Source organism: Lampetra planeri, chromosome 13 (genome assembly GCF_965212315.1).
Source record: "Lampetra planeri chromosome 13, kcLamPlan1.2.h2, whole genome shotgun sequence".
In the NCBI taxonomy this organism is placed as follows: domain Eukaryota; kingdom Metazoa; phylum Chordata; class Hyperoartia; order Petromyzontiformes; family Petromyzontidae; genus Lampetra; species Lampetra planeri.
The window spans coordinates 7,410,650-7,435,956 of NC_136119.1; the positions used below are offsets into that span (position 1 = coordinate 7,410,650).

The window sequence follows — 25,307 nt, forward strand, 5'->3', positions numbered from 1 at the left end:
TTCGAGACTTTCAACACTGCAAAAAGCAACACATTTTCCTCCACATTTTCCTCAGAAAAGTTCCTTTAGCATGGGGACAAAAAGGAAAATAAAACAGCAACGAGTGTTGGTGAGTAAGCCCTCTCGTGTGCCTAAACCGCACTAGTTGAATTTTTTGTGCCATCACAGTCGGGACAACCACACGATTCGACCTGCTCTGGTTTCTACGGAGAGCAATTATGTCCCGCACTACTCTGCACAAGACGTGTCTTGGGCACCCGCGCCCTTGGCAAAACATGCGTGCATGAATGTCTGAAAATTGGTACCTTTCATGTTGAATTTGGAACGTCCGTACTTGTTGATTAGGACGATCATTCCAGCGAGTACGATGCAAGCAAATGCCGCAATGCTCACTGCCAAGTAAACCTGCGTTGACAAATGCACAGTTAAATTTCGATTGAAAGCTTTCGTGACTGCAGGGATTCATCTTCTTGGTTCTTTCGGTAAAGTCACGTAGAATGGAAATAATAAAATAATAAAAATAAAACATAATAAAATAATATGAGTCACGTAGAATGGAAATAATAAAATAAATAAAAATGCACCACAATAAATTTATTATATTATTTTATTATGGTTTATTTTTTTATTAAATAATATTACTATTTTATTATGTTGTATTTTTATTATTTTATTATTTCCATTCTACGTGACTTTACCGAAAGAACCAAGAAGTTAATAGCACAGTTCTTGATTCAATACAAGTTATGAGTACAGTACTGTACCACAGCATTAGTCATTTCAGATCAAGTTTAAGCTCAAGTGTCTCCATACACGGCAAAATAAATTAAGTGGGCACTTATAAAGTTAATCTGATGTCAGCGATGTAAATTGTTCCTTCCCATGGAAGGGACCAGTCTTCTTCACACTGAGGCTGCTTTTGACTTCCCGCAAAGCAGTACCAATGTTATTGACTCCACGGGCATGAGAGGTTGAGTCAGTCACTCATCGGTAACTAATTGACAAGCTTTCAGCTGGCGAGCTTTGGAGGGTCGATTGAGTTCAATCAGCGGCACCACCTAGCCATATCGTAGTTACAGCTGAAAACCCGTCAAAAAATTAACTGCAATATTTTGGTGTGGAAGATAATTGCAATGTATATTTTTTTAGAAATAGTTTCGCAATTTTATTCTTTGAAAAATAACTAATTTCCTTCATACCTTTTTTTTACAACAATTGCTATGATTGCTGCTATCATAATCATAATAAAAAAGCCCCAATCAATATTATTACAAATGACACCCGCTTAAAATGAGAACATTAACCAGTCTACTGAATGACAATGTTGCAATTACAAACTGTTTACATGTTACTCTTGTCTGGTTTTGGTTAAAGAGCCCAGCCAATGAATGCATATCAAGCACCCTGAGTGGATGAATGTCACGCAGTCAATTTATAGGAAGTGATCCTGTCCACACTGCATGTCAGATGTTGAGTGCCAGACTTGCAGATTAATTTGATGCTTGGGGTTTCAAAACATTGCGCATGGCAGTAAGACCACATTTGTATTTCATCATGCAAAGTGCACGCCGTACACATTCTTCAGAAGTGATATAATATGAACAAGTTATCTTCCAGTTTAGTGCAATTTTTTACAATGAAAACAGTTATTGTCCCAAACATGCAATGGAGACATCAGCGTGTATTTGCTAACATTGGTCGAACAGTATCATTTGGCAAACACTGTACATCAAACCTTATCTTTAAATGCGATAAAGTCATAATTGCTGTCGTGATCACCATCTTAATCGTTACAGTCGAAGCGTTCGTACAACGCCCTCACTTACCACTATTTAGCATTTGCATCGAGATGAAATCTGGAGAAAATGTGCATTTTAAGCACAATTACGTTTAAACAACTTTTAATTGCACCTTTCTTTTCACAGCCACCACCAAAATAGCCTGACGCCGCTGTTCATGCGCGCGCTGCTCGGTTCGTGCGCTGCGTGGTACGCGCCAGCGTTAATTAAAACTGCTCAGCTGGCCACATGGCCTCATGTTATCGGTCTCGTGCAGGCACTGCCCCGTGATCAAACCACCCCACCCCCCTGCCAGCGATTCTTTTTTTTGTTGTTGCAACCAAAAACCCCGACAGCTTTGTCGACTCTGCACGCCTTGCGGAGAAGCTGAATTATTCACAGAATCCAAAGGGGCCGTGATGCTAAGCAGTGGCAACTCACTCACCCCGTATGCCTCGCCCTCTGGCTCCTCCCGTGTCGCGTTCGGTGAGATTGGCCCGTCTGTGAAATTCGTAATAAAATAAAGAGTGCACGGTGTCACAAAGTCACAAGGCTCCAAAATAACATGTATAGTTTAGTTCTCTTTAAACAAAAAAAATCGTTACCCTCCTGTCTAAAAAGGGCTTGCGTTAAATTGTGTACAGGATTCACTTTAGGTTTGGTCACCGTGTAAGCACTTTTGTTACATCTTTTGTGAAGTATAGTTTTATTTGTGAATAAGGATCTTACAACGCTTTAATTTTGTATACGTGGGGGATGGTTTTAAGGTTATCAAGGTCCTCAGTCGGGGCCCCAAGCAACTGCACACACGAAATATTTTTAATAGTTGCTGCTTCAGTAACTCTCATAAATAAATAAAAAGCTTGTAAATTAATTGCCTATTTGGTTAATCCGTAGCTGTGCATCAATCTGGGACCCCCTTCAGCCACACGGCTCCCTGCAGCTTAAACGTTTAGTTGATGGATGAGATTGCCATTATGAATTTGTGTAAAAAAATGACTAAGTTACAAAAATATATTAAGCATTACCGCTTTTGATGACGACTTCCTCCGAAAGGAAACCTATAAATTGAAAATGCAAATAATTAGACTCAGTTTTCTACATGTCGCTGATGCTGTAAATTAATACGTTTATGTGCATGTGCATGCCTGTGTTAGCATATGGTTATCTTGTCCTGTTCCTAAGACATATACAATTATAGGTAAGCATTTAGAAATATATATCTGCAATACCCTAAAATGTTGTGTAGATCAAAGGAAATAAATTACCTTAACCGACATTAAAATATGCAGGATTGGTGCTTGCCATAACTCTGGTTTTATTTTGCTATATTTTTCTGAAAACTATTGACAAGCTATCATATATATGAGACGCAATGTTTAAATAACCCTTGAATTTGGTAGAACTGAGATGGTGTCTAAGCAAGAGATGTTTCGCAGGTGTGCCTATTGATATTCTTCAACGTGTTTCTAATGCAAAAGGCGGTATGGTGGCCAAAAATGCATGAAAACCAGTGTTGATTTCCCAGTGGTTGATTGCTCAATTGATGGAATCCCAACATTAATACCATGGGAACAGGCTGAGGTTTAATTGAATGTGTGGCACTGCACAATATACATTTGTTGGAATAGGAATACAAAAAATCACGTATATATATAGAATGCTATCTTTGACAATTATATTCCAAGTGTGTTGTTTGCACGTTTTAAATTAAAAAGCTCCATTTGGAACTCGCACAGAGAGATTTGGGCACCATACTGTGCTACACAATGGCTCACAACGACTTTTGAAGTGAGCTGTATAGGTCTCATTATCCACAACAGGAATAATTATTTTATATGTCCTGAAAACACTGTTGATCGTACGTTTAATGATCAGAGCTGGAACCATCCAAATTTAGTAAAAAATAAAAATGTCTGATAGTGGCTATTTGTGGCTTCATACAGGTGACTGGGCTGCGACCATTAATGTGTAACAAGAAAAACCCAGTTTAATGACAGGGACCTGAGATTTTGCATTAGCCTCTGGAGTCACCCACCCACCTCAGGATATGCACACTTCGCATGCAAATACACTTTTGTAAACTAAAGCCCTGTCGTATCTCACACTATGCATTGCGTTGATAGAGTGGACATTTTCCCAAGGTTTTTCATAAAAAAAAAATCTGATAAAGTGGCATGAAAGTGATAACATTTACACTGACTCTCAGCACAAGGAAGTAATGTCCACAATTAACACTGAAATTCAATTAAAAATATAATATTATTTGCAGTGTGATTTAGGTGATTTTTTAAAAATTATTGCTCGAATTCCCAACGAGGCATTTTTAGCACAGTGTAATTTTAGATGCGGCTCACGTGTTACAAATGAACAACTACACTGGGGTTGATAATTTGCACGGTTTTAAAATATATATATGCATGGCAAATATTTATAAGATATGAAAAGTTGGGAACTTTCTCACTTATTTATGAATATATATGAAAAGAAAAAAAAGTCACGTAAGGGAGAGTTAATTATGAGAAGCTCGTGCTATAATGGCATTCATGCGGGACGTTTGCAGCCAATTGCCTATGCGCGTGCCACACCATGCAGTGTGGCACGATTAACACATTTATCTCACCAACATTAACTGTCAATACATTTCGATTTAAAGCTTTCGTGACTGCAGGGGTTCATCTTCTTGGTTCTTTCGGTAAAGTCACGTAGAATGGAAATAATAAAATAATAAAAATAAAATACAATAATTCTCACGACGTTTCGGCCACAACGCAAGCAGCCGTCCTCAGGTGGAGAACAGGTCTGTCGGGAAGACAGAGTCTGAATGCTGCCCTCAAACACCTCTGTCTTCTCGACAGACCTGTTCTCCACCTGAGGACGGCTGCTTGCGTTGTGGCCGAAACGTCGTGAGAATTATTTTATCAAGTTTTTATTTTTTTATTATTTCCATTCTACGTGACTTTACCGAAAGAACCAAGAAGATGTCAATAGGTTATTTCTATACGGATGTCTGCTCACCTCGCCAGTGGGGCACGGCAGCAGCTGCCTGTTCGCAAATAGACGGAGATGGGACTTTTTTTGCATGGTCTCTGAGCTCGCTTTTTGGGGGGGGGGCGGGGCGGGGGGACCGTCGTGATGAATGTCGTGACCATGACAACATAGTCCAAGTGTGGCTCTGTGGAGCGCACGGGCAGAATAGTAAATCGGCTGCTTGGAATATGGGTGGCAGGAGCTCCGGCGAGATGTTTGAGGGCAGCGTGCACAGCGCAGGCCTCCCTCCAGAGCGATTCATGTAGCATAAGTGACTAGGTGTGCGCGTGTCAACGTGTGTTTTACCCCCTTGAGTTTTGCCCATCAACAAATATGCTAACCGCTCACAAATGCATTGTTGGTGTGCAGTAAATTACTATCAAAACAGTAATTGTGCCTAACATAAAGCTTGGCAATACGCTGCCAAGGAACACTTAAGATAATTTACAATTTATTGGCACTACACTAAATAAGGCCCCGTAGATACATAAACAGCCTCAGGGTGATATTAAATAGGATCTGACACTTATTATCACCTTGTGAATATAAATATAACTCGAGCATAAGATTTAGTGAACACAGCGAGAGATTCAATTATACCCAACATCTGACACCCATATTTTTCGCATGACATTGAGTGCAGTTTCTGGTTTCTACCAATGCGTTGTGTAACAGTGCTGCCATCAGATCTGTTACTCAAACAAACCTAGACACTAAACAATTAATGAAATTTCTATTCTTTATTTGAAATATGCAAATAGTGGTACCTTGAAAATCTAAATATGCCTCCTCACTGAAATTATTTTCTATAGAGTTACAGATAATTTTCCCCATTTCAGATTTGAGGATTGACACCGTGCACACAATTGTCCACTCTTGAACAATATCCTTTTGAAAAATGATACCACAGACTACTATTAAACAGCCAACGGTCAGTTTTGTCTAATCTTCTGCAGAAATTACTTAACTGCTTGAAATGAACTCCGACTTTCATGCACACTGCCTTGGGTGACGAAGTCGCTGACGACCAGCTTGCGTTTGCATCGAGCTGAATACAATCAATGCGTTTGATCGCAAGTGTGAATTATCATCATCGCCATTCGATCGCCATTGGCGCTGGCTGTCAATGCGCATCGCATCTCACCCAGCTTTCCCTTTTCGACCAAACGCTCCTCGGGTTCGCCGCTATCCGACGTGCGCCTCGAATGCTCCCCACGATTTGCCCGTTCATCCTCCGCTCATTTCGCGTGGCCTCACCGGAGCTGTTCATGAAGTGGCAGTAGACGGTGCGCGACACAGTGCCCAAGCTGTTGCTCGCAACCAGGGTGTAGTTTCCGTTATTGTGATGGGTGGCCAAGTCCATGTCCAAGCAGCCCTCCATGCCGTCCTGCCCCAGCGGGTGCACGATCAGCGAGACGAAGCGGCTCTCGTTGAGGTCCACGCCCTTGTACAGCCAGCTGAGCGTGGGCAGCGGGTTCCCGCGCACCATAAACGGGATGCACCACACGTGGTACTTCTCTGCCTTGTTCAGGTAGATGATCTTCGGAATGTCTGTGGCAGTTGCGGGGTGAGAATGCGAGACGGCGCGGTTGCCCAATGAGAACGCACACCGTGCAGCGGCGCGTTTCTTTAACAGTCACGTGACAAACGGGCAGGTTGGCACATGGTCACGTGTCAATCTGGAGATAACGCTACCGGGGTGTTGGGATGCTCGGCCTTTATGGATTTACCAAAACTCAATGTCTGTAATTAGGAAATCACTGAACAATATATTGTCCGGTATAGCATGCATTTGTTTAGCCCCTTGAGATTGATTGCTAGCCTTGGCTAACATCAGTAGCGAGTTATATCTGAATTGCTCCTGAGCATCTCTCCTTTAACTTGAACACCCTCAAAATTGTGAAGTATGGTCAAACAACCGCTATGACCATTGCAGTATGGGGGAGGCCTTCGTCCAGTAGGGGATTTGCCAAAGTGCTGTCAACTTATTTTTTTCCAATCAAGTGCAATCTGACAATTGCACATTGCCTTCGACCATACAGCTTGAGATCATCTGCTGCTGCAGCAGCAGTAATGGAGCTGTTCGTGTGTAATTGGAAGAGTGTTCAGGAATGCCAAACTTAGTTTCACAAAAAATATTTTTTTTACTCAAATTTGGCAGTGGTGTGAAGGAAATGGCCAGAGGCTAAAAATTGGTTGGCAGAATAAAAAGAAAACTGTCATAAGACACTTTATTGTCCTGAGAGTGAGTGACGTTTGGTTAAAGGGAGGCATTGCTTCTCAAAATGGCACCGCTCTCTGCTCATTGTCCAAGTAGGTTTGGGCACAGACGTGATTTTATTGTGTGTCTTTCGTGATAAAGACCATCATTCATTTCTAACTTTGCTTCCTCAGCATATGTACAAATTTCGCCGGTCAAATATAATAATATATTCTACATATGCAGTAACAATGACAAGTGCATTGATATGTTCATATAACTTGGATTCAAATTAGAATGTTAATATCATTAATTTAACTAAAAAAAACAGAATTCATTATTGTGTATATTCTATGACGACTCATTACCCTTAAAAACTAAATAATTAAGCAACGTTGAGGTTTGTTGGTCCATAATATAGTTGGAGAAATGGTGAGGGTAATGGTTTAGTCAAAAAATGTGAATTTGTGGTTAATTTAAATAAGCAAAGTTGTCTTTAATAACATTCACGGCAAAGTAGGCATAGATGCTCTCTTGGAGGGTAAGGCACCATTTTTTGATAAATCGCACATAAATTGGGAAATAGTATAAAAAAGTTGCTGACATCAATAATGCATAGGGCTTGCACTACATAGCAGTACGTGTGCGTATGTATGTTTAACTTCTTTTGCGCCATATGTAGCCAACTGTGATAATCGGAGGTGATTGTCATTTTATTTTTCGTTCGCCACGTTTTCAAATTTTATTTCAAAGCTATTTTCAAATGTGCAGTAAATATATCAAAAGGACATTAAAAAGAGCCTTTCGAGTTTATTGATGCCTTATTTACAGCCCGTAATGGAGTGTGTTCCATACAAATTATTGGCTTATAATAAATGCCCTTTAATGACATAAGGCCAGGGCCACGCCACTCCCGTTGCTCTAAAATGACAGTGGAATTGCAATATGTGAATTGCAGCTGCGTGCTGTACTGCGCCATTAGGCTTTGAGACATTATGAATGCAAGCCGTGTGGAGAAACATTGCATGCCCTCATAATTCATTGCAACATCCTATTTTCATGTAGACACATTACGACGCACTAGCAGCAACAATGCAGAATATGCGAAGGGAATGCTGTACGAGTGGAAAAACTCAGCAGCAGGGTAGAAAAAAACCCTCCCAAAGAAAATATTCTTAAAAGTGACGAAATTGCTTCATCTAAAACGAGAGAGCACGATTGCATTGCTGCTATGTACGTATGGGCCGCTGTCTGATTATTATTCATTCTGAAGAGGAACATATTAGCTGAAACTAATAAAGGGGCCTCACAAGTCATATCTAGTAAGCGGTGTTAAGATTACGGGCATAAGATTGCACGATTGCACAAGTATTAGACACCAGAGATGCCTGTTCGGAAAAAAAACCAATAATCGTGCTTCAAAGGTCTAATGGAGTCAGGGCAAGGCGCTCTTACATTGGACGGTGATTTGCACCGAGACGTTTGCCATTCCCACCGCATTTTCGGCTGCGCAGGTGATGTTTTTGTTGTTGTCCTCGTACGAGATGTTAAATATGCGCAAGGACACCGCCGAGCCCAGCTGACTCTCCTCCTGGGAATGAAACCGCCAGAGCAACGGGGTTAGCGCACAGTTTGTGAGTGCAACACATGGCCGCGTACACTGTAAATATACTCACACAAGATTAGACGGCACTTATAATCTGCAATACAATAAGTCTATAGCACATATATCATTCATCGGTATGAACGTGCACTGCTGTTTAGGATGGTGTTCAACTGGCAAAGGTGATAATTGTGTAGACTCACTAATGAATGGGCAAAACATTTGATTGTTAGATTGATTGAAACAGCCACTGCACGTTAAAAAGCAATTAACTTCAATTCCAATTGGCTTAAAGAAAGTAAAGAACACGGATGGATTTCATCTTGGGAGAACTTGCTTATTGCACTCATGTCCTCGGCATTCCCATCGGCTCCCTCCCTCTCTCTCTCCACCATGCTACGAAGCAGCACATAGTAGCACGGGCTACTTTCGGCTTCCCAGTTTAAAAGCCAAACAATGGACAATAATATTCCCGATGCATCAACGGCGAATTAGTGAGGGTATCAAAATAATGTAAATCAAAATAATGTAATTCATCCATTTGCCAACAGACGTCTCTCGCAAGCAATCACAACCGACAAGTTGTCCTATTTAAATATTGTCCATGCCCTCCAGGTCAGGTCGTGGCCTCTGATGATTGTTGTTGTATTGCTCACCCTTGTACAATTTTTGGTTTTCAAGTGAAAAGCAAAACAACAAGCATCTCTCACTAAATCAACAGGAACGTGATTATTTTGGTCAGGCGCACAGTGAACGGTGTCACTGTGAATACAGCATCATCGTAAACACGATCATTGTGAATGTATTGGATGGCGGCGGGGGGGGGGCAGGGGACAGCCTGGAGACCCCTGCGATGGAGGGGAGGTGGAAGTCGCCCCATCGCGTCCGTGGGAGCTGGAGGGCCCCTCCCCCTGTTGAAGGCTCAGCCCCCACTTTCGAAATTATTGGAGCGAAGTCATTTCATATGCAAACGGTCTGCAGTAGTTGGAAGGGGCTGTACAAAATGAAAAAAAGTACAATTCAGCAACTATGAGAGTTGAAAGCAGAATGAAGAATAGGCAAAAAAGCATATTGTATCGTTACTCATTCTGTTCAGAGTTTAACATTTGTTAAACGTTTGTTTAACAGTGACTGTGTTGATGCCCCCTGCGAGCTTTTGTATGCTCCCAATGTTTTTTTACTTTTTGCTTTTGCCAACACCGCAGGACTCAGTCGGCAAAAACGTGCGAAAAACAGCCGTGAACCCCAGCCGCGAACCCCAGCCATGAACCCCAGCCGTGTACCCCAGCCGTGTACCCCAGCCGTGTACCCCAGCCGTGTACCCCAACAGCGTACCAGACCACGAGCGAGAAGGGGGGGAGGGGCAGCGGAGGCAGGGGGGGTCCGGCTGAATTCACACAATTGGGGAAAGGATCGGATCACATGCGAATCAAGAAACGGGCTACCAGCATAGGCGGAGTTTGACTTCTATATTTAGGAATGCGTATTATTTTTATTTTCATTGAAAACTATTGAAAATAAATGAATAAAGGTGTCCAGTTTGGGTGGGGGGGGGGGACATTGACCCCTCCGTGCCCCCCCCCCCATGGGTACCGAGTCTTCCTATACCCTGCCAGTGATTTCTGCAACGGAGACCTTCCCACCCTCCCCCCCCCGCTGTTCCAAAGTGGATACTCCTCGCGTGCAAAGTCGCGGCAATCCGCGGGTCAGTAGGAGATCTCACCTGCGGCTCACACGCGGAGCTCAGGTTTGCGAACTCCCACCGCAGCAGCGGAATGATGCCCGTGGCGCTGCACGTCACCATGTCGTCCTCCCCCTCGAACAGCGAGATGTTGCTTTTGCTCACGCGCACCTCCGGAGCGTCTGCAGCACCGCCGCCGCCGTCGGAGAAAGGCAAGAGGACGTGGACTCATGACGCGGCGGGGCCAGCGCTGCACTCACACACTGAACTTTGAAGCTCTCGTACATTTGGTGGCTGTTTCCGAATATATTAATCGATCAATCGACCGATGATAATTGGTTTTTTACCGTTCTATCTGGCAACAAAACTGACACCTTTTTACAAGGAGTCATGTTTGCATAGACCGCAATACCTGCAGTCATAATGCAAACAAAAGACATAACTCTGATAATGTGCACTGTCCTTGAAGTTGATTGGTCCACACCCGAGACAGCTTTCCTTGTAAAAAAAGGTGTCAGTTTTGTTGCCAGATAGAAGGGTAAAAAAACAATGATCATATTTTTACTGGCAAATGATGTTCCAATCGACCGATGTTTATTTGTTACACGGAAAGTCCCGTTTAGCCGGCTACCCAGACAGTTTGCAAGGGAGAGCCATGGTGCAGCATCAGGAAAGAACAACAACGTAAAGTTGATGCGTGCCGAGGATTAGGCAGCAACGGAACAAAACGCGTAGCAGGTGCAGGCAAAAGTAGTGCTGAACACAATTTTTTTTACAATGTGAACAATATAAAACGGGTATATTGCATGCAGTCGAAGTAAATTCACTGGGAGGCAACACCAATAATAATACATTTTAAAGAGGTTCCATATTTCTCCGTCAGTGATAATACATTGATGGATGGGCTCCGCCCCTGTGACCAAAACCCGCGAAGACCGTATCGCGAATGTCATTTTATTCCTCTGTTACACGGCACACTTCTGATGAGAGGTGAAAAAAAGGGTGAGCCTTGCCTGTGGTGGTGGGAGGGGGGTTCGTGCTGGCCACAGATTTTTTTAATGTCTCTCTTTAACAATGTTTTGCATTTATATGACTCCCTCGTTCATCTCGAATGGCCTTCCCGCCAATAGCGGAGCACATTTAATTAGTGCCACTCCTGAACTTCTCAAACCAATTCATGTTACATTTCCTTTGAAACATTCAATATATTCTTGAAAGGATACTGATATTCATTGCTGCCCTCCCCACAACCTCATCTTCAGAGATGCTCTATATTTTCACTTTGTGCAGAGGACAGTTTGCTTCTAATGTCAATCAAACACTTTCTTTTGTCACCCCAATTCCCGTCTTCACTCCAGCTCCATGGCCAAACATTTAATCAACACATGCCACTGCCTAACTTGTATAAAGCAGCATCCCCATCTATAATCTCATCACACACGGCCTTTTATTGCCCATTTTTATATTTTCCTTATCCCTTGCATCATGAATTTATCAAATAGCACCATCCCCTTCCCACTCCAAATTTGTATATACAGCTCATGATCTCATCCCTTCGCAGTTGTTTACAGAGCACGCATTTATATCCATTTCTGAACGTGGCCACGTCTTGATAGGACGCAAAGACAAATATCCTCCCCATTGCCTTAACAGTATGGCAAGTGCTGTTAGCGATCACCTATGAAGGCTGGCACAGCACAGGAGGGGGTGGGTGACCAGCACCATGCCCGGTCGCCTTTGTCTCCCAAATGGCGATATTTACACACCGCATTAGATACTCATTTGGGGCTGAGTCGAACCAGAGGAGGCCCAGGACCGGTTCAAATAATCGTCCCTGGTGTTGGCCTGGAGCGGAAATCGAATTGGGGTCGCCGGGTTCGTCGCGCAGCGCGCTAACCACTACACTACCGCTCCCCGCGGTTTATATCAATTTCTGATGGTGGCCATGTCTTGCTACAGCACACACACACGCGCAGTTATTTTTGTGCTGTAAACACTGCATGTTGACCCTGCGAAAAATGTGTATCTGTAGCTTGGAAATGTCTCTTATACAGCACTGCACAATCTCGCAGAGAAAAAAAACAACGGTAGCTTATGCACATCACTCTCGTGATCCGCGAAGCTTTATTGTGCTGTTGTTGTTGCATTGTATACGGCATGGAAGCTTTCACGATTTCTTAGTTAATTTAGTGGTGCGTTTTAAAGCCAAACCACAAAGCAACCATTGGGCTCCAATGTATTTCGTTGCACGTAGTTTGGAGTGGTATACTCTCGACTGCCTCTAAACAACAATTTTTTGACCACCACCCCTGCATTCTAATTATCTTCTAATTCTTATATATATACAGTTTACATTTTCATGAATTTCTTACTTTGTGCAGTGGGATCACCACAAGTGTCAACATACAATAATCCAACAATATGGATGCAATATGAAACTTTGGTTTAACATGAATTATTTTATTCTGGTTTGGTAAAGTCCTTTTCAATCAACAAACAAATATAATTTAATTTATAAATTACAGCCATCTGTCTATCTTCTGCTGAATGGAGGCCTCTCCATGTTGTGTCAGTTATGGAGGTTGTTTGAGCGTAACAAAACACGCTGGTCAGTTTGGTTTGGTAGGGGGGGAGGCAGAGACCCAGGACAAGTTACTTCATATATCACCGTTGTCAGCCCTTGGCTGGGAATCAAACTTAGGTCACTGGGTTCATAGCTGAGTGTGCGAACCACTGCGACACTGTTACACGAAAATAATTTGAGCAGGAACAAAAGAGCACAAGCATCGTCAGTTTACTAAAAATGTTCGCATGCCGTATGAAGGGTACAATAAGCGTCACCTTAGAGAGTCACTGCCTCAATTCAGCTCTCTGTTGATTTCCGATTTTACTCCCTAATATTTTAACTCAAATAATCGATTGCAAGTTTTCCACTGTAGATAGTTTACATTGCATAAAAATGTTAAATCAGTATTATTCAAGCGCATGTACATATATAAGTATAAGGCAAAAAAAATTCTGTCAGCGAACTTTTTAAAGTTAATTAAATATAATAACAGGTTTTTGTTAACCATCAGTTTAAATGATGAAGGCCAGTGCGCCAAAACATCAAGATCTTCCTTGCCTGTCAGTGACAGTTTAATTAATACGTTGTTTCACATGCTTCCTCAACACACACATCAACACACAAAGCACATCTCTGTTCGTACAATTTTAAATTAATGGCAGATGGAGGCTAAACAAAGGGAAATACAGTATTAAAAACAGGTATGGCAGTGTTGTAGATCCATAGATATACATCATTATAATTTCACATTATTTTTAACTCCCTGTAAACGAATACTATGCTCCTGCTATAAATCTGCCTCCAATGCAAGTAACACATAAACTGCTGTGCGCGTGTGAGGCGTAGGCTGACAACGTTTCTACGGCAAGGCATGGTTCAAAAGTCAACCAAACCTGACACTTAAGCCCAATCGTTGTACTGCTTAGGCGCGAGTACACGCATACACACAAACTAAATAGATACGAACGATTGCATCATTTACTATTGGGCGGCTGATTGCTTTCGTGGGTTTGAATTGTATTGACTCATAGGCATGAAAGAAACAATAGGAAGAGGAATGTAACTCATTGTCAACAATGCTGCATTCAAGAGAATCACACAATTGATTATGGTGATCGAGTGAGATGGATGACACTTATATAAGCGTGACTTGCCCGGGGTCACTAATAAGCCATGCGCTTCTTTGCCCAACCGCATTATTTGCATTATTTTCTGCAGTGCAGAAATAAACGTTGCGCAATATATTTTTGTTTTACAGAATTACACATTGTGCATGTAGTTTGAATTGGAGTTGAACAAGCATTCACAATGGCATGCGATTATTGAAAGTGCCCTGCACCTCCGATTCGCATGGTTGGCTCCGTACAACGCGAAAGAAGTTCAACATACATACATCTACGGGAAATGCTCTTCCAGGTTTTGCCATTTTTTTTATATTTCCTTATTTTTTGTATACGCTTGTAATGGTGCCGACTATTCCTGTCCTCCGGTTACCCATGGAGCTATTATTTATGGGCCTGTCACAATCCGGCTCCACCCACACCCCCCCCCCCGTATCACACTGGGGTAGCGCTCACCACAGCCCGGGGCAGCCCAGCTCGAGAGAGGAATGACTCTGTCGGTCTCCGCTAATCTGCAGCTGGGTTGGCCCCCAAGAGTGCCCGGGTTTCTCTTCAGCCAGAGCTGCAGCCACCAAATGCCACAAGAGCACACTAAGGGATTCCCGGACAAATTCCTGCGTGGATACAAAAAGAATAGGTCTGACATTGCAGCGATGCAGCAGTGGACGCATGCAACACACGATTAGCGCTTCAGTAGTCAGTAGCGGCCGGTTGGTATCGAGCAGCCTGTTCAATGATAATCTCACCAGGCGCACAGTTTTCAAAGTTTTATCGAAGCATCTGCTTCTAAAGTTGGAATAGATTCAACCAATTACTCTGTTGCTGCACGCCCAATTACGCATCGGCATTGCTGCCAGACTGCTGCCGCTCTGCAGCCACGGTGACTCGTAAACAAGAGTACCTGGTGCCTTCATATCATTATCTCACACAAAACAGCCTTGAATGACAGCTGCGATGGGTGAGCAGCAAATGAGCCACTTATGTGTCCTGCACGTCAGCGTCTCCCGTTCCCAGCAGAGTTGCTCTCGGGAGATGTGCACGAGGCAACGCAGCAGCAACAGCAGCAGCAGTATTTTTATTTTTGGGCCACGGCAGATCGTGAAAGATGTTCAATGCCAATGACGGAGTTTTGTGAAGAGCACGCAATTGTCGCGTAGACGATACATGGCTCTTAAACCAGCTCGTTTTATATTGACCAAGATCAAAGAATAGTCTTAGAACGTGTAGACTCCTTCATATGCCAGTACCTTGGTCACATTAACCACTCTTTTACACTATTGAAAAACATGATATTGTTAATCACAGCAAAGGCTATGAAATCAAGGCGTCGAGTGGATACATGTACCTATTATTAATGGTTTGATGAATGTGATTTATATGTATTAATTAAATTACTTTTGGAACTTACAGTTGGTTGAGCTGAAGCCCTTGGAGCACCTTCCATGAGATGCGAGTCAATTTGTTGTTAGCCAGATTTCTGCGAGGACAACAACAAAAAATAACGTCAATGTTCTCCAGTTAAACCTGTACCCCGGGTTACCGTAGTACCCCGGCTCTCGTATAATGTCCGTGATGCAGTAATGTTTAGTCTTCATAATCAACGATTTTTGGGTTTAGATCGCGTTATTTATAAATGTGTCGTAAATAACGCGATCTAAACCCAAAAATCGTTGATTATGAATAACATTGGTCGCGAAAGCCTACGTGTTAAAATGTTTAGTCTGTTGATGGTCGGCGATGCGGCAGTCGACTCATCTCGACGAGCTGTGCACGATGCAGCACCACTACGGTGCGTACGAGCGTTCAGGGTTTCGGCACAATCGTCCTCGCTGCGTTTCGACGTCGCGGAGTAGCACTGATTTCGGATTGATTGGTACCCCAGTCGCGGAGTTAAGTACACCCCTGGAGAAAAAAATATTGTCCCAGAAATAAAATATTTAATTGCCTCGGCCATTTTGTATTATTTGGCAACCTCAGGGTACCACCATAAGGATCAGTTGATGAAAGTTCTCTCCGTGTTGCAACGCATTCTAGAGCATTTTTTCATGGCAGCTGGGAGCTGTAGAGGTCTTTAAGAAAGTGGTCACCACGGTGCACTTCTGGCACAAAGCCTCCAAGGCGGAGAAGAAATATATAACTGCGTTGGGCTGCATCGAAATATTTGTTCCTGCTTTGTGTATGAACACACTACATTTTTATATTGAATCCAGCTGATGGTTGGATGGCACAGAATGAAAATGTATTGTCGAGATCTGTGTTTGTTCAAATATGTGATCGCATGCACCAACAAGGTCAAATGTTCGACCCATCATAATTGCAGATAGACTGTCTAAATATAAAATAGAGCATCTCTGTAAAGAAATTTTCTGTAGCTCACCAAAAAAAGCTTATAAACGCAGATGAATATATGGGCTCAGCCGCAAATGGTATGCATTCAGTGTGCTAGTATGGATACATGCCATACATACAAACTATCCATGCTAACAAATTACATTGATGCATTTTTTTGTATTTATAATTCTCCATAACGATTGTGTTTAAACAATGCTGGCAATAATTTGTCGTTTATTAAAATCCAGATACATACAATTGGAATTAAAGTTGAGCAGAATCCTGTGGGATTTAAGGATAATTATTTAACCTTTTTTTTCTTACACAAATGGAAAGCTTCCCCTCTCTCTAGCTGTCACACACTTCAATGTCTGAAAAAAAGAGCCACTTTCAACATCACCCTTTTACCGACAAACACGCTATATACGGGACCTTTGAAGGCATCTCAGACAGCTATTCATTTCAAGCTGATATTTCAACATTCACAAATGACGATGCTTCAAATGGCTCCAGATCTGTGCATACCATCCACCCATACATGGCAGCCAAGGAGATTTGATGTTGTTGAAATATGCATGCGCACATATTTCACCGTGTAACTGGTAGCTCATCAATTGTAAGGATGCTCCTATAGTGGCATAATTATATGACTCCCAACTGTGAATATTTTAATGGACGTATTTAGGTGCCTCTAATTACGAAACACACACGCACAAATGCATACACACGTTTGGTGAAAAGGAATAAGGAAAGCAAGTAGACTTACATATATTTTAGACGATTGTTGTTTCGGAATGCATCTTGTGAAATACTCATGAGCCCGGTATTGGTTATGGTGCTGTAATAATAAAAATAAAAGGCAGCAATATATGCAATTACACAGGGAAAAGAAGTGACAAACACAACTGTCAGTTTGCAAGATTATCGCGACCGTGTCTGTCGTCGTTGCCAGCGTTGGTCACCGTCATTGTCGTCATCGTCTGAATAATTGCGGTTTAATGATTAGTCTCCGTCAGCAGGGATGAGTGCATGCCAAGGACTTTAGCGTAAAGCATGGGTGGTGCGGTGAGAGCGAGTGACAGTCCCATTAGGTCAGGTAATGCAATCAGTGCGAGGCCCACACTCACAGGTTTTGCAAAACGGTGTATTGCTCAAAATCACTTTGGTTGACGCTTGTTAATCTGGGTTGGTTCTTTATAATTCTGCAAAGGAGCGACAGCAAAAAAACACATCAGCACGGTCATTAATGTGTTAGATGCAGACAGGGCTTAATTTCTCGCTCGATATTTTCTGCAATGCTGCTAGGCCGGTTTGGAGTTACGGATTATCAGCGTAAGGCACTACCACGAGAGTGCAAGGTACACCTATCCATGATAATCCAATATTATTGTACCCTGTAATCTTATGGAAAGGTTTATAGAAACAAAAAATAGATGCATGGACTCATAATAGTTGTAAGTTTGGCTTTTGTTCATGAAAAAGGTGAGATAAATGTGGCGTGCCAAAATCATTCCCAGAACAGTTTTCCGGGATTTTCCACCGGATGTAGATGACATATGTGAACTGGTTCATAAATAGTAATTATAATAACAAATCCCTTTATTTACTCAGCAAAGGCCTCCTAAGTCTCAAGACAGTTTGCCAACCAAAATGACTCTTTCGATTGTGAGTTTAGAGTTTGTTCTGTTGTTGTCGTGATAAGCAGAACTCCACTATAGACGAGCTTAGCTCGAAAAGAAACTCTGCTCTTCTTGAACGCTTAACATGGATTCATTTTCCTCGTTTTTTTTCTTCTTCCCTTGGACACGTTCGCATTTAGATGCAGGAGCAAGAGGCGTCCCACGTTGCGACAGGCGCCCACGGTATTGGTGAGAAAGCGTTCCCGCTGTGTTCATGGCACACCTGCAGCACGTTTATAATTGTTTGCCTAATTTCCAGGCAGGGGAGCAACGCCTCTTAAACAGCAGCACCGCTTGCTTTGATGCCTTTCGTTCCCCACTCTGGGTTTGGGTTTCTTTTCCCGTCCTCGATTTAACAACCATTCCTCCCCCCCCCTTGCTTAGAAACACCCTGGAAGTGCTTATTCAGCCACACAACTGTCTCTCGTGAAAATGAGTGTCCTGCTTTTTTTTAAACAAAGCGGGTAATATTCGCGTGGGGAGACAAAGGTGGCCGGGCGTGCTGCTGGCTACCCACTCCCTCGTGTATCGTGTCGGCCTTCATAGGTGCTCGCTAACAGCACTTGCACCAACAGTCTGCCGAGTCTATACGGGGGGTCTTTTAATACTGCAAATGGATTAGTCAACATGTTTTGAGAATGGGATATTGAAAGTATGCACAGCACCAACATTATTACGAATATCTTAATAAACTGTATTGTGTAAATATATATTTTTTTAAATTTGTGATGGTATGTTAACAGTATGTATTAGTATGTGGCTTGTGCACGTGAAATTAGGTTGGTAGGACATTTCATGTATCATATTATCAAACATATTTGTAGTTCATCGTTTAGTATATAAAGTGAGCCCTCTGGCCATTCAATGAATATATACAAAGGCAAAGACGCAACCATTTAACTTATTCAGTACTAACAATGTAACACTCGGTACTCACAACGTAAATGAACATTAGACACCCTGCACAATTTGCACTTTGATTTCGTGGCATATGAGAATCTCCTTAAGGGTGGCCAATTATGTGCATTTGTCAGCGGTGCATTTAATTAAATGTATCTCATTTCCCCAAACGTACAGCAGAGCCCTTCAAATTGTTCCCACCCCATTGATGTCACCAGGACTGTAATTGTACATGCTCAAACGGGGATAATTTCATGCCTGCACACTCTATGGCTAATGCTTGGAAAACTAAGCCAAAATTAATTTTAGCACGGGGTAATGTGGGTATGAAAAGGTGATACTCCCATTTTGCGCAATAATGAGCATTGCACTGTTGACCCTCCTTAAACTGTCATTGGTCATATGTGCTTACCACTAACGAACGCTAATTTTGCATGGAAAATGCGTTTTTTCCTCCCATGCCATGTTATTTAAACGCACCGGGAGACAATTATTAACGAGTGTACCGAAACAATTATCACGACCATTGTTCTAAAAAAAAACATTAGAATATCAGGTCCAACGGGAAATCGGCTTTTAAGGATAATATATCCGCGCAAGTGCAACCAGCACTTTCAAGTAAGCCACTCGCATGATGCCCCGCGTTCTGATTTCACGTACGGCGGGCGGCATGAAAATAAGCGTGAGGACACTGGTCTGGCAAGGCCATCAGGATCGGGCTCACAGGATGCACAGGAGGTATGCACCGGAATGCTGTAAAAGCGGTCCATTATGCGTGGATTTACTCGCCTGATACACACGCCGGTAGCAAGCATGACGACGCGCAGGTGTGCATGCGTACACATCTGCTCAGCACATTGACGGGGAGTTGTTTTTTTTCTCTCTCTCTCTCCCTCTGCTATGTCATTATCTTGCTTACGACATGCCGCCGCATTGCCATTGTGTGCACGTATCGTATTGCAAACTTTATGATTGCTGATTAAAATTCAATTATCTCCGTGTCAGTCTGAGATATTTTCGCGATGCTAATTCAAGGCTCCTTGTTGACGACGAGGGTGATCAAATCTTAAGCCCAAACAGGGTGATCAAATCTTAAGCCCAAACATTATGCAACTTGTGTTGAGTGGTGTTTGTTCCGTGTTGTTATTTTTGCAATGTCCTCCACCGAGTCAAGCGCTGTGTTTTACGTAACGACACTGCAATCGGCTGCAAGCCACTCGCGTGTGCAAAATTTCTCAAAAGTTCCGCGCAACAACAGAAGCGATCTGGTGTTGCAACTAATGAGAGCGAATGTGATTAAAGCCGGGCGCAAGACTCGTGCGTAGAACGTGCGTAAGAAACCCCCACTGTCCGCGCGCATGCCGAACGCTTTCATTTTTTGAGTAACTGAGCATGCGTTCCCGCATATTGCGTGACCTTTAAAAGGCGAAGGGAATATGATCGGGAAAATGGCCTTGCGGGTCACGCCGAGGTTGAAGAAGCCAGATTCAGACGAGCGCAAAGGACCGCGCGCGCGCCGTCTGTCTCGTCAGTCACACGTGACGGACTTCATAATACACGCACGCCAAAACACGACGACAAAATAAAAAAAAAATTACCCGTAAAAACAAAGTTTTTCACTATAAATCCTTTATATGCGTGTTCAATGGGCCACAACCCAGCCCACATTGGTCTTTGAAACGGACGGCTAGAGTCCTCTCGTCCTCTGGCTTGAGATGGCTGCCACCTATGGGTCAGATGATTGCCTGCCACCATTAAGCAATTGGTAATTAAATATAATTTGTTTTTACCTAAAAAGTATCAAATTTAGGAAAAAAATTTTCACGAAAATAAATTGTCACGCACAACGCGTCTGTGTGCAAAATGTTAGCTCGATTTGATCACGGGAAGTGGGTTCAAAAACGACCGAAAGATTTGCACGGTCGTAAGCGCGCAAGCAAGCAAGCCGGTGAACTTAATATGAAGGATTTTAAAAATAGAAACATACCCCGTGTAGTCACAGCGGGCTGTTGGGGGCAAGTGCTGTTAGCAAACACCTCTTGTGGCCGGAATGGCTCACGAGGGGGTCGGGTGGCCAAGTACCACTTGCGGCCGCCTTTGTCTCCCCAGTGCTGTTGTTTACGCACCGCACCGGGTAACTAATGAAGACCGAGTCGTCGGGTTCGTAGCCGACTGCGCTGATCTCATCATTGTCGCTCCCCGCCACGGGTGACGGACTTAAATAAGTAAAGTAATGCACGGACATTACACACTTGCGCGCGCACGCACGCGTGAACGAATTCACTCGCAAACGTGCCACTTTGAATCTACTGTGTACAGCATTGCGAATTGCAAATTGCCCAGCCTAGCGACGTTTAATTCAGTACTGCGTTATATAAGGTTTCCGTATAAAAAAATCTTTGCGGGTGTTAATTACATAACGAGCATTGGCAACCCGTGCGTCCGTCATCAGCGAAGCGGCTCACGCACGCGCGCGTGTGTGTTGTGTGTGTGTTGTGTGTGTTGTGTGTGTGTTGTGTGCCCTGTGCGGCTGGGAAGCGCAGCAATCAATTAGCGCGCCTTTGAGAGGCAACAGAGCAGGTGCCGTGTGTTGTCATCGGGCATTTAGATGCGTTTATATCCAGTCAGATGCGCGCGCCAGGGTGGAATTGCCTGCGCTGGAATGTGCTTAGGCAGCTGCCAATTCATTAACATTTGCATATATATATCAGCTGCGCAGGCGCATATTTATAAAAAGAGACAACAACAAAAAACAGCCAATGCAATCGTGCCTCCGATTGAAATTGAAGGTGACAGCAGATTATAAGCAAGCGTTACATCTAATTTAAGGACGCTTTGAAGCTCCGTTTCGCGCGCGCGCACGAGGTGTGTGCCTGCGCGCGCGTACGTGCGTGTGATTGCCGTGGTGTGAATTCCACCCAGTCACAGACAGTCTGTACTAAACACTGTCCGTGGCAAAGCCGCGGCCGCATACAGCTGATGGAGCTCGCATGCGTGTGCCCGGCGCTGGCGAGCAGCGTGCACTCACATCTCGAGCAGGTTGGCCCGATGGCTCACGGCGGTGGCGCTCGGGAATGCCGAGAAGCGATCCTTGCGGCTGCAGGCGAGGCGGCTGAGCGTGCAGGCGCACGCCTCGGGGCACGACCCAGGCGCTGCCCGGGGTGCTGCCACCAGTGCGCCGGCCGCGCTGCCCAGCGCCAGGGCGAGGATGAGCAGCGGCTGGGGCCGGCGGCGCCGTCTCTTGGCCAGAGTCCCCGGCATCCCGCGTGCGGCGCGACTCGGAACGCTCCCGCACGCCCTGCAGCAGCAGCAGCGGCCGGCAAGAGAGGGGGAGAGCGAGCGAGAGAGAGAGAGAGAAGGATAGAGGCGAGAGGGCAGATTGGGATTGAGCGAGGTAGAGCTATAGAGATAGCTGCAGGCACAAGGGGCTGAGAAATCTCGTCGCTGCCGCTGTGTCTCGCGCTTCCACCACCTACTCCTCCTCCTCCTCGTGATTCTGTTCCTCCTCCTCCTCCACCCTCCTCTACCCCCAACCTTCCCCACCTCCAATCTCCACTTCACTCCCCCGTGCCGACAGCGGTGTAGATTTGCAGTAACGGAACGAGCAAAAATTGGAATGCGCGAGCGATTCTGAAAGCGACGCGAATCGTGCACACACACTCGCCTGGACCTCGCAGGAGCCGCTGCTCTTCTCGAGCCTCTTGCGCGAGCGAGGCGCTGAACGTGATGAGTCTTAATTCACTGCTCCCAGACCGTGACGCACATGCGCATCAGCAGTGGCGCTTCGCCTTTCTGCCGTCAGTCGCTCGAAATGAAATCACGTCACGGACGTTCTGACGGCGTTTAAGGTGTGCGCGTGCGTGCGATAACAGCACTTGCCCCAAGAGTCTGTTAAGGCTATAGATGGGATCTTTGTCTGTGCGCGTGTGGGTGTCTTGGGTGCGCGTGCGTGCGTGCGCGCGCGTGCGCGTGTATGTCGCCCACCGCCCTCGTACGGACACTCACTCACCGGGGGTGGGGGGTGGTGGTGCAATTAATTTGTGAAAACCAGGCGAGCGCTTGGAAGCCTTTGCAATACCAGCAGCAGCGAAACTCCTACGGTGGAGACTGCAGAGCTATCCCGTGCTGAAAGTTGCAGGGCTGGCTCAAACGCAGCGAATCAAGGAGACGGTGGTGGTGGGGGGGGTCGGAATTGGGGAGTACGTGGTAAAGCGAGCGGCTAAAAATCGCGTTATGCAGACAAATGGAAGCTGTGTGAAACCCCGAGAGGCGATATTGATCCCGTGCGCGCTCTCTCGCGGCACCTCTCTGCGAGGCCATCCGAGCTCTTGGGAAGGAAAAGACGCCGCCAATGATTTAATCGTTTGCCATTAATTGTCACCAGAGCCCCGATGCTGCTGCATCCCGTCCAGCGCAGCTCCAAGGCTCCGTAGCAGTCGGCGCACGCGCGCGCGTGATTTTCTTGCACTCTTCGCTAGTGGGTTGGCGTGGCCGGGCCCGCTTTAATTGGAGTGGGAAACCAACAAAACCCAGTGAACGGCCCCCAACATTGGGCCAACGTCGGCACGTGGTCGGAACCGTTGGACCAGCGTTGGGCCCACGTCACATATTTGCTGGGAAGTAACCGTTTTCGTGTGATAAAACTCGCCTCTCGCGGATCTTTAACAATTCTTTAAAAACTCAGACATTTTCGACTCGGTGGATGCAATGAAATATGTATTAACTTCAACAATCATGAAGTTCCTCCGGGAAGACATATCTTGGTAATGCATTATCGCTAACGTAATAAATACAGACGATCGTTACTGAGTGACTGATGTAAATTGTAACGATGTTCTAGAAGGGCGAGAAAACCGACATTTTCCATGAATATAGATGGTAAGATGCTTACCAACTAGAAACATCCTCATAACTAGAAAATCAACATTTCCGATTTGAATCCACAAAAATTATGCGAATATTTATTGGTTTCACTCATAGGGCAGGGGAAGCCTACATTTTAGTTCTACATTGCTCTACTTCTTGTGATAAACACCTACATATATGCGTGCCCATTCATTGTGTTTATTACGATTGTTTAAGCAGGAAAGCCTCGCAGTAGGGGGCGATGTTGCTGCTGCGTGTAATCCCAATTGAGTAATTTGCAGGTACATTTTGAGCATAGGAATTTGGCCAGGACCAGTTACATTGTGTGTGTTTTTTTTAGCTATGGGGGGGGGGAAGCTGGGATTCGGAGGGAAGCCATGCAAAACAGGGGGAGAACATAAAACCCACACGTAAAGGCGCCTGAGTCAAGGATCAAACCCAGACGCTTCTTGCTGTGAAACACAACTGTTACTGTTACCGTCGCCTTGCTGCCAATAATCGGTCATCCTCATAATTTGCCTTCTGTGGAGTGTGGCGTTTAAGCCCCGAGTAGAGTATACTGCCATCATTTTCCAGCTGGTGTAGAAATGCAGTTATGAAGCGGTGGCACATGGTAAAGTGTGGTCAAACTACCCATATTCATAATTGGATTTACAAAGTGGATTGACGGAGTAGACATGTCAAACAAGAAACCTACAAAATCGCCCTACAAAGATATGCCTGTTCCAAAAAAAGCCATGATTTGGAAACCCTGCATAAACACGAATACTGGATGAGGATTCGCTCGTGATGACCATTACCACATTGTACGCATTATAAGACGCACTCTTCCCCCGTTGTATCTTAAAGCAAACGGCGGAGGTGCGTCTTAGAATCCGGTGTGTGTGTGTGACCAGATCATTTTTTTAATTTTTCTGACAATGTTTGGAGCCTCGCTCTCGGGAGTGTCTTCTAATCGGGGGAATACGGTAACGGTGGGGCGAACGACTCTCAGTGACTTTTTCCTGCGCCAGAACATCACCTTCATACGCTGCCCCTCCACCTTTCACAATCCGCTATTGTGCAACTGCATACATAGCATAAATGAGTGAAAAATACATTAGTTACCGCACTTACTTACTTTGCTCTCGGCTGTTTTGTCAACACTGCAGGGCTGAGTGATTTGATTGCTATGAATGTTTGATCGTGTTTGCTACAGTAATGGCTCTATTTTTAATTGTATTTGCTTATGGTGCTGCTTTTCCATGTATCCACAGACGTGGATTCATGTTTGGGTGTAATGCCGGTGTAAACATTGAGGATTCAGTTTCGCGTCGTTTATTACAATCATTTTTACATTTTAAATGATCGAGTCTGGTGTTGACTAACACGACCATCGTCACAATATATCAAACAGCAAGCAGCTTCAACGGTTGAAGGGGTAGCAGATTAAGAAACAATGTAATTAACTGCTTTAACAAATATTTCGTAGTACTGTAATAAAGTCACACTGAGGGCCCATCTATAACCATAATAAGTGACGCCTCATGATCATCGTTGTAATTGTATATTT

General features: G+C 44.2%; 1 protein-coding gene across 1 annotated transcript in view; it reads right to left on the reverse strand.

Annotated features, from left to right (window-relative positions):
• Positions 1-24,560, reverse strand: part of NTRK2 (neurotrophic receptor tyrosine kinase 2) — a 71,547-nt gene extending 46,987 nt beyond the window's left edge. Inside the window, 15 exon segments of the mRNA XM_078600327.1 lie at positions 306-405; positions 2,224-2,279; positions 2,807-2,839; positions 6,066-6,359; positions 8,464-8,599; positions 10,335-10,474; positions 14,436-14,593; positions 15,388-15,456; positions 17,077-17,148; positions 17,438-17,512; positions 21,918-22,187; positions 23,194-23,356; positions 23,359-23,431; positions 23,433-23,502; positions 24,556-24,560. Of these exon segments, the coding sequence (XP_078456453.1) occupies positions 306-405; positions 2,224-2,279; positions 2,807-2,839; positions 6,066-6,359; positions 8,464-8,599; positions 10,335-10,474; positions 14,436-14,593; positions 15,388-15,456; positions 17,077-17,148; positions 17,438-17,512; positions 21,918-22,187; positions 23,194-23,356; positions 23,359-23,431; positions 23,433-23,502; positions 24,556-24,560 (1,714 nt within the window).
• Positions 24,561-25,307: the final 747 nt, after the last annotated feature.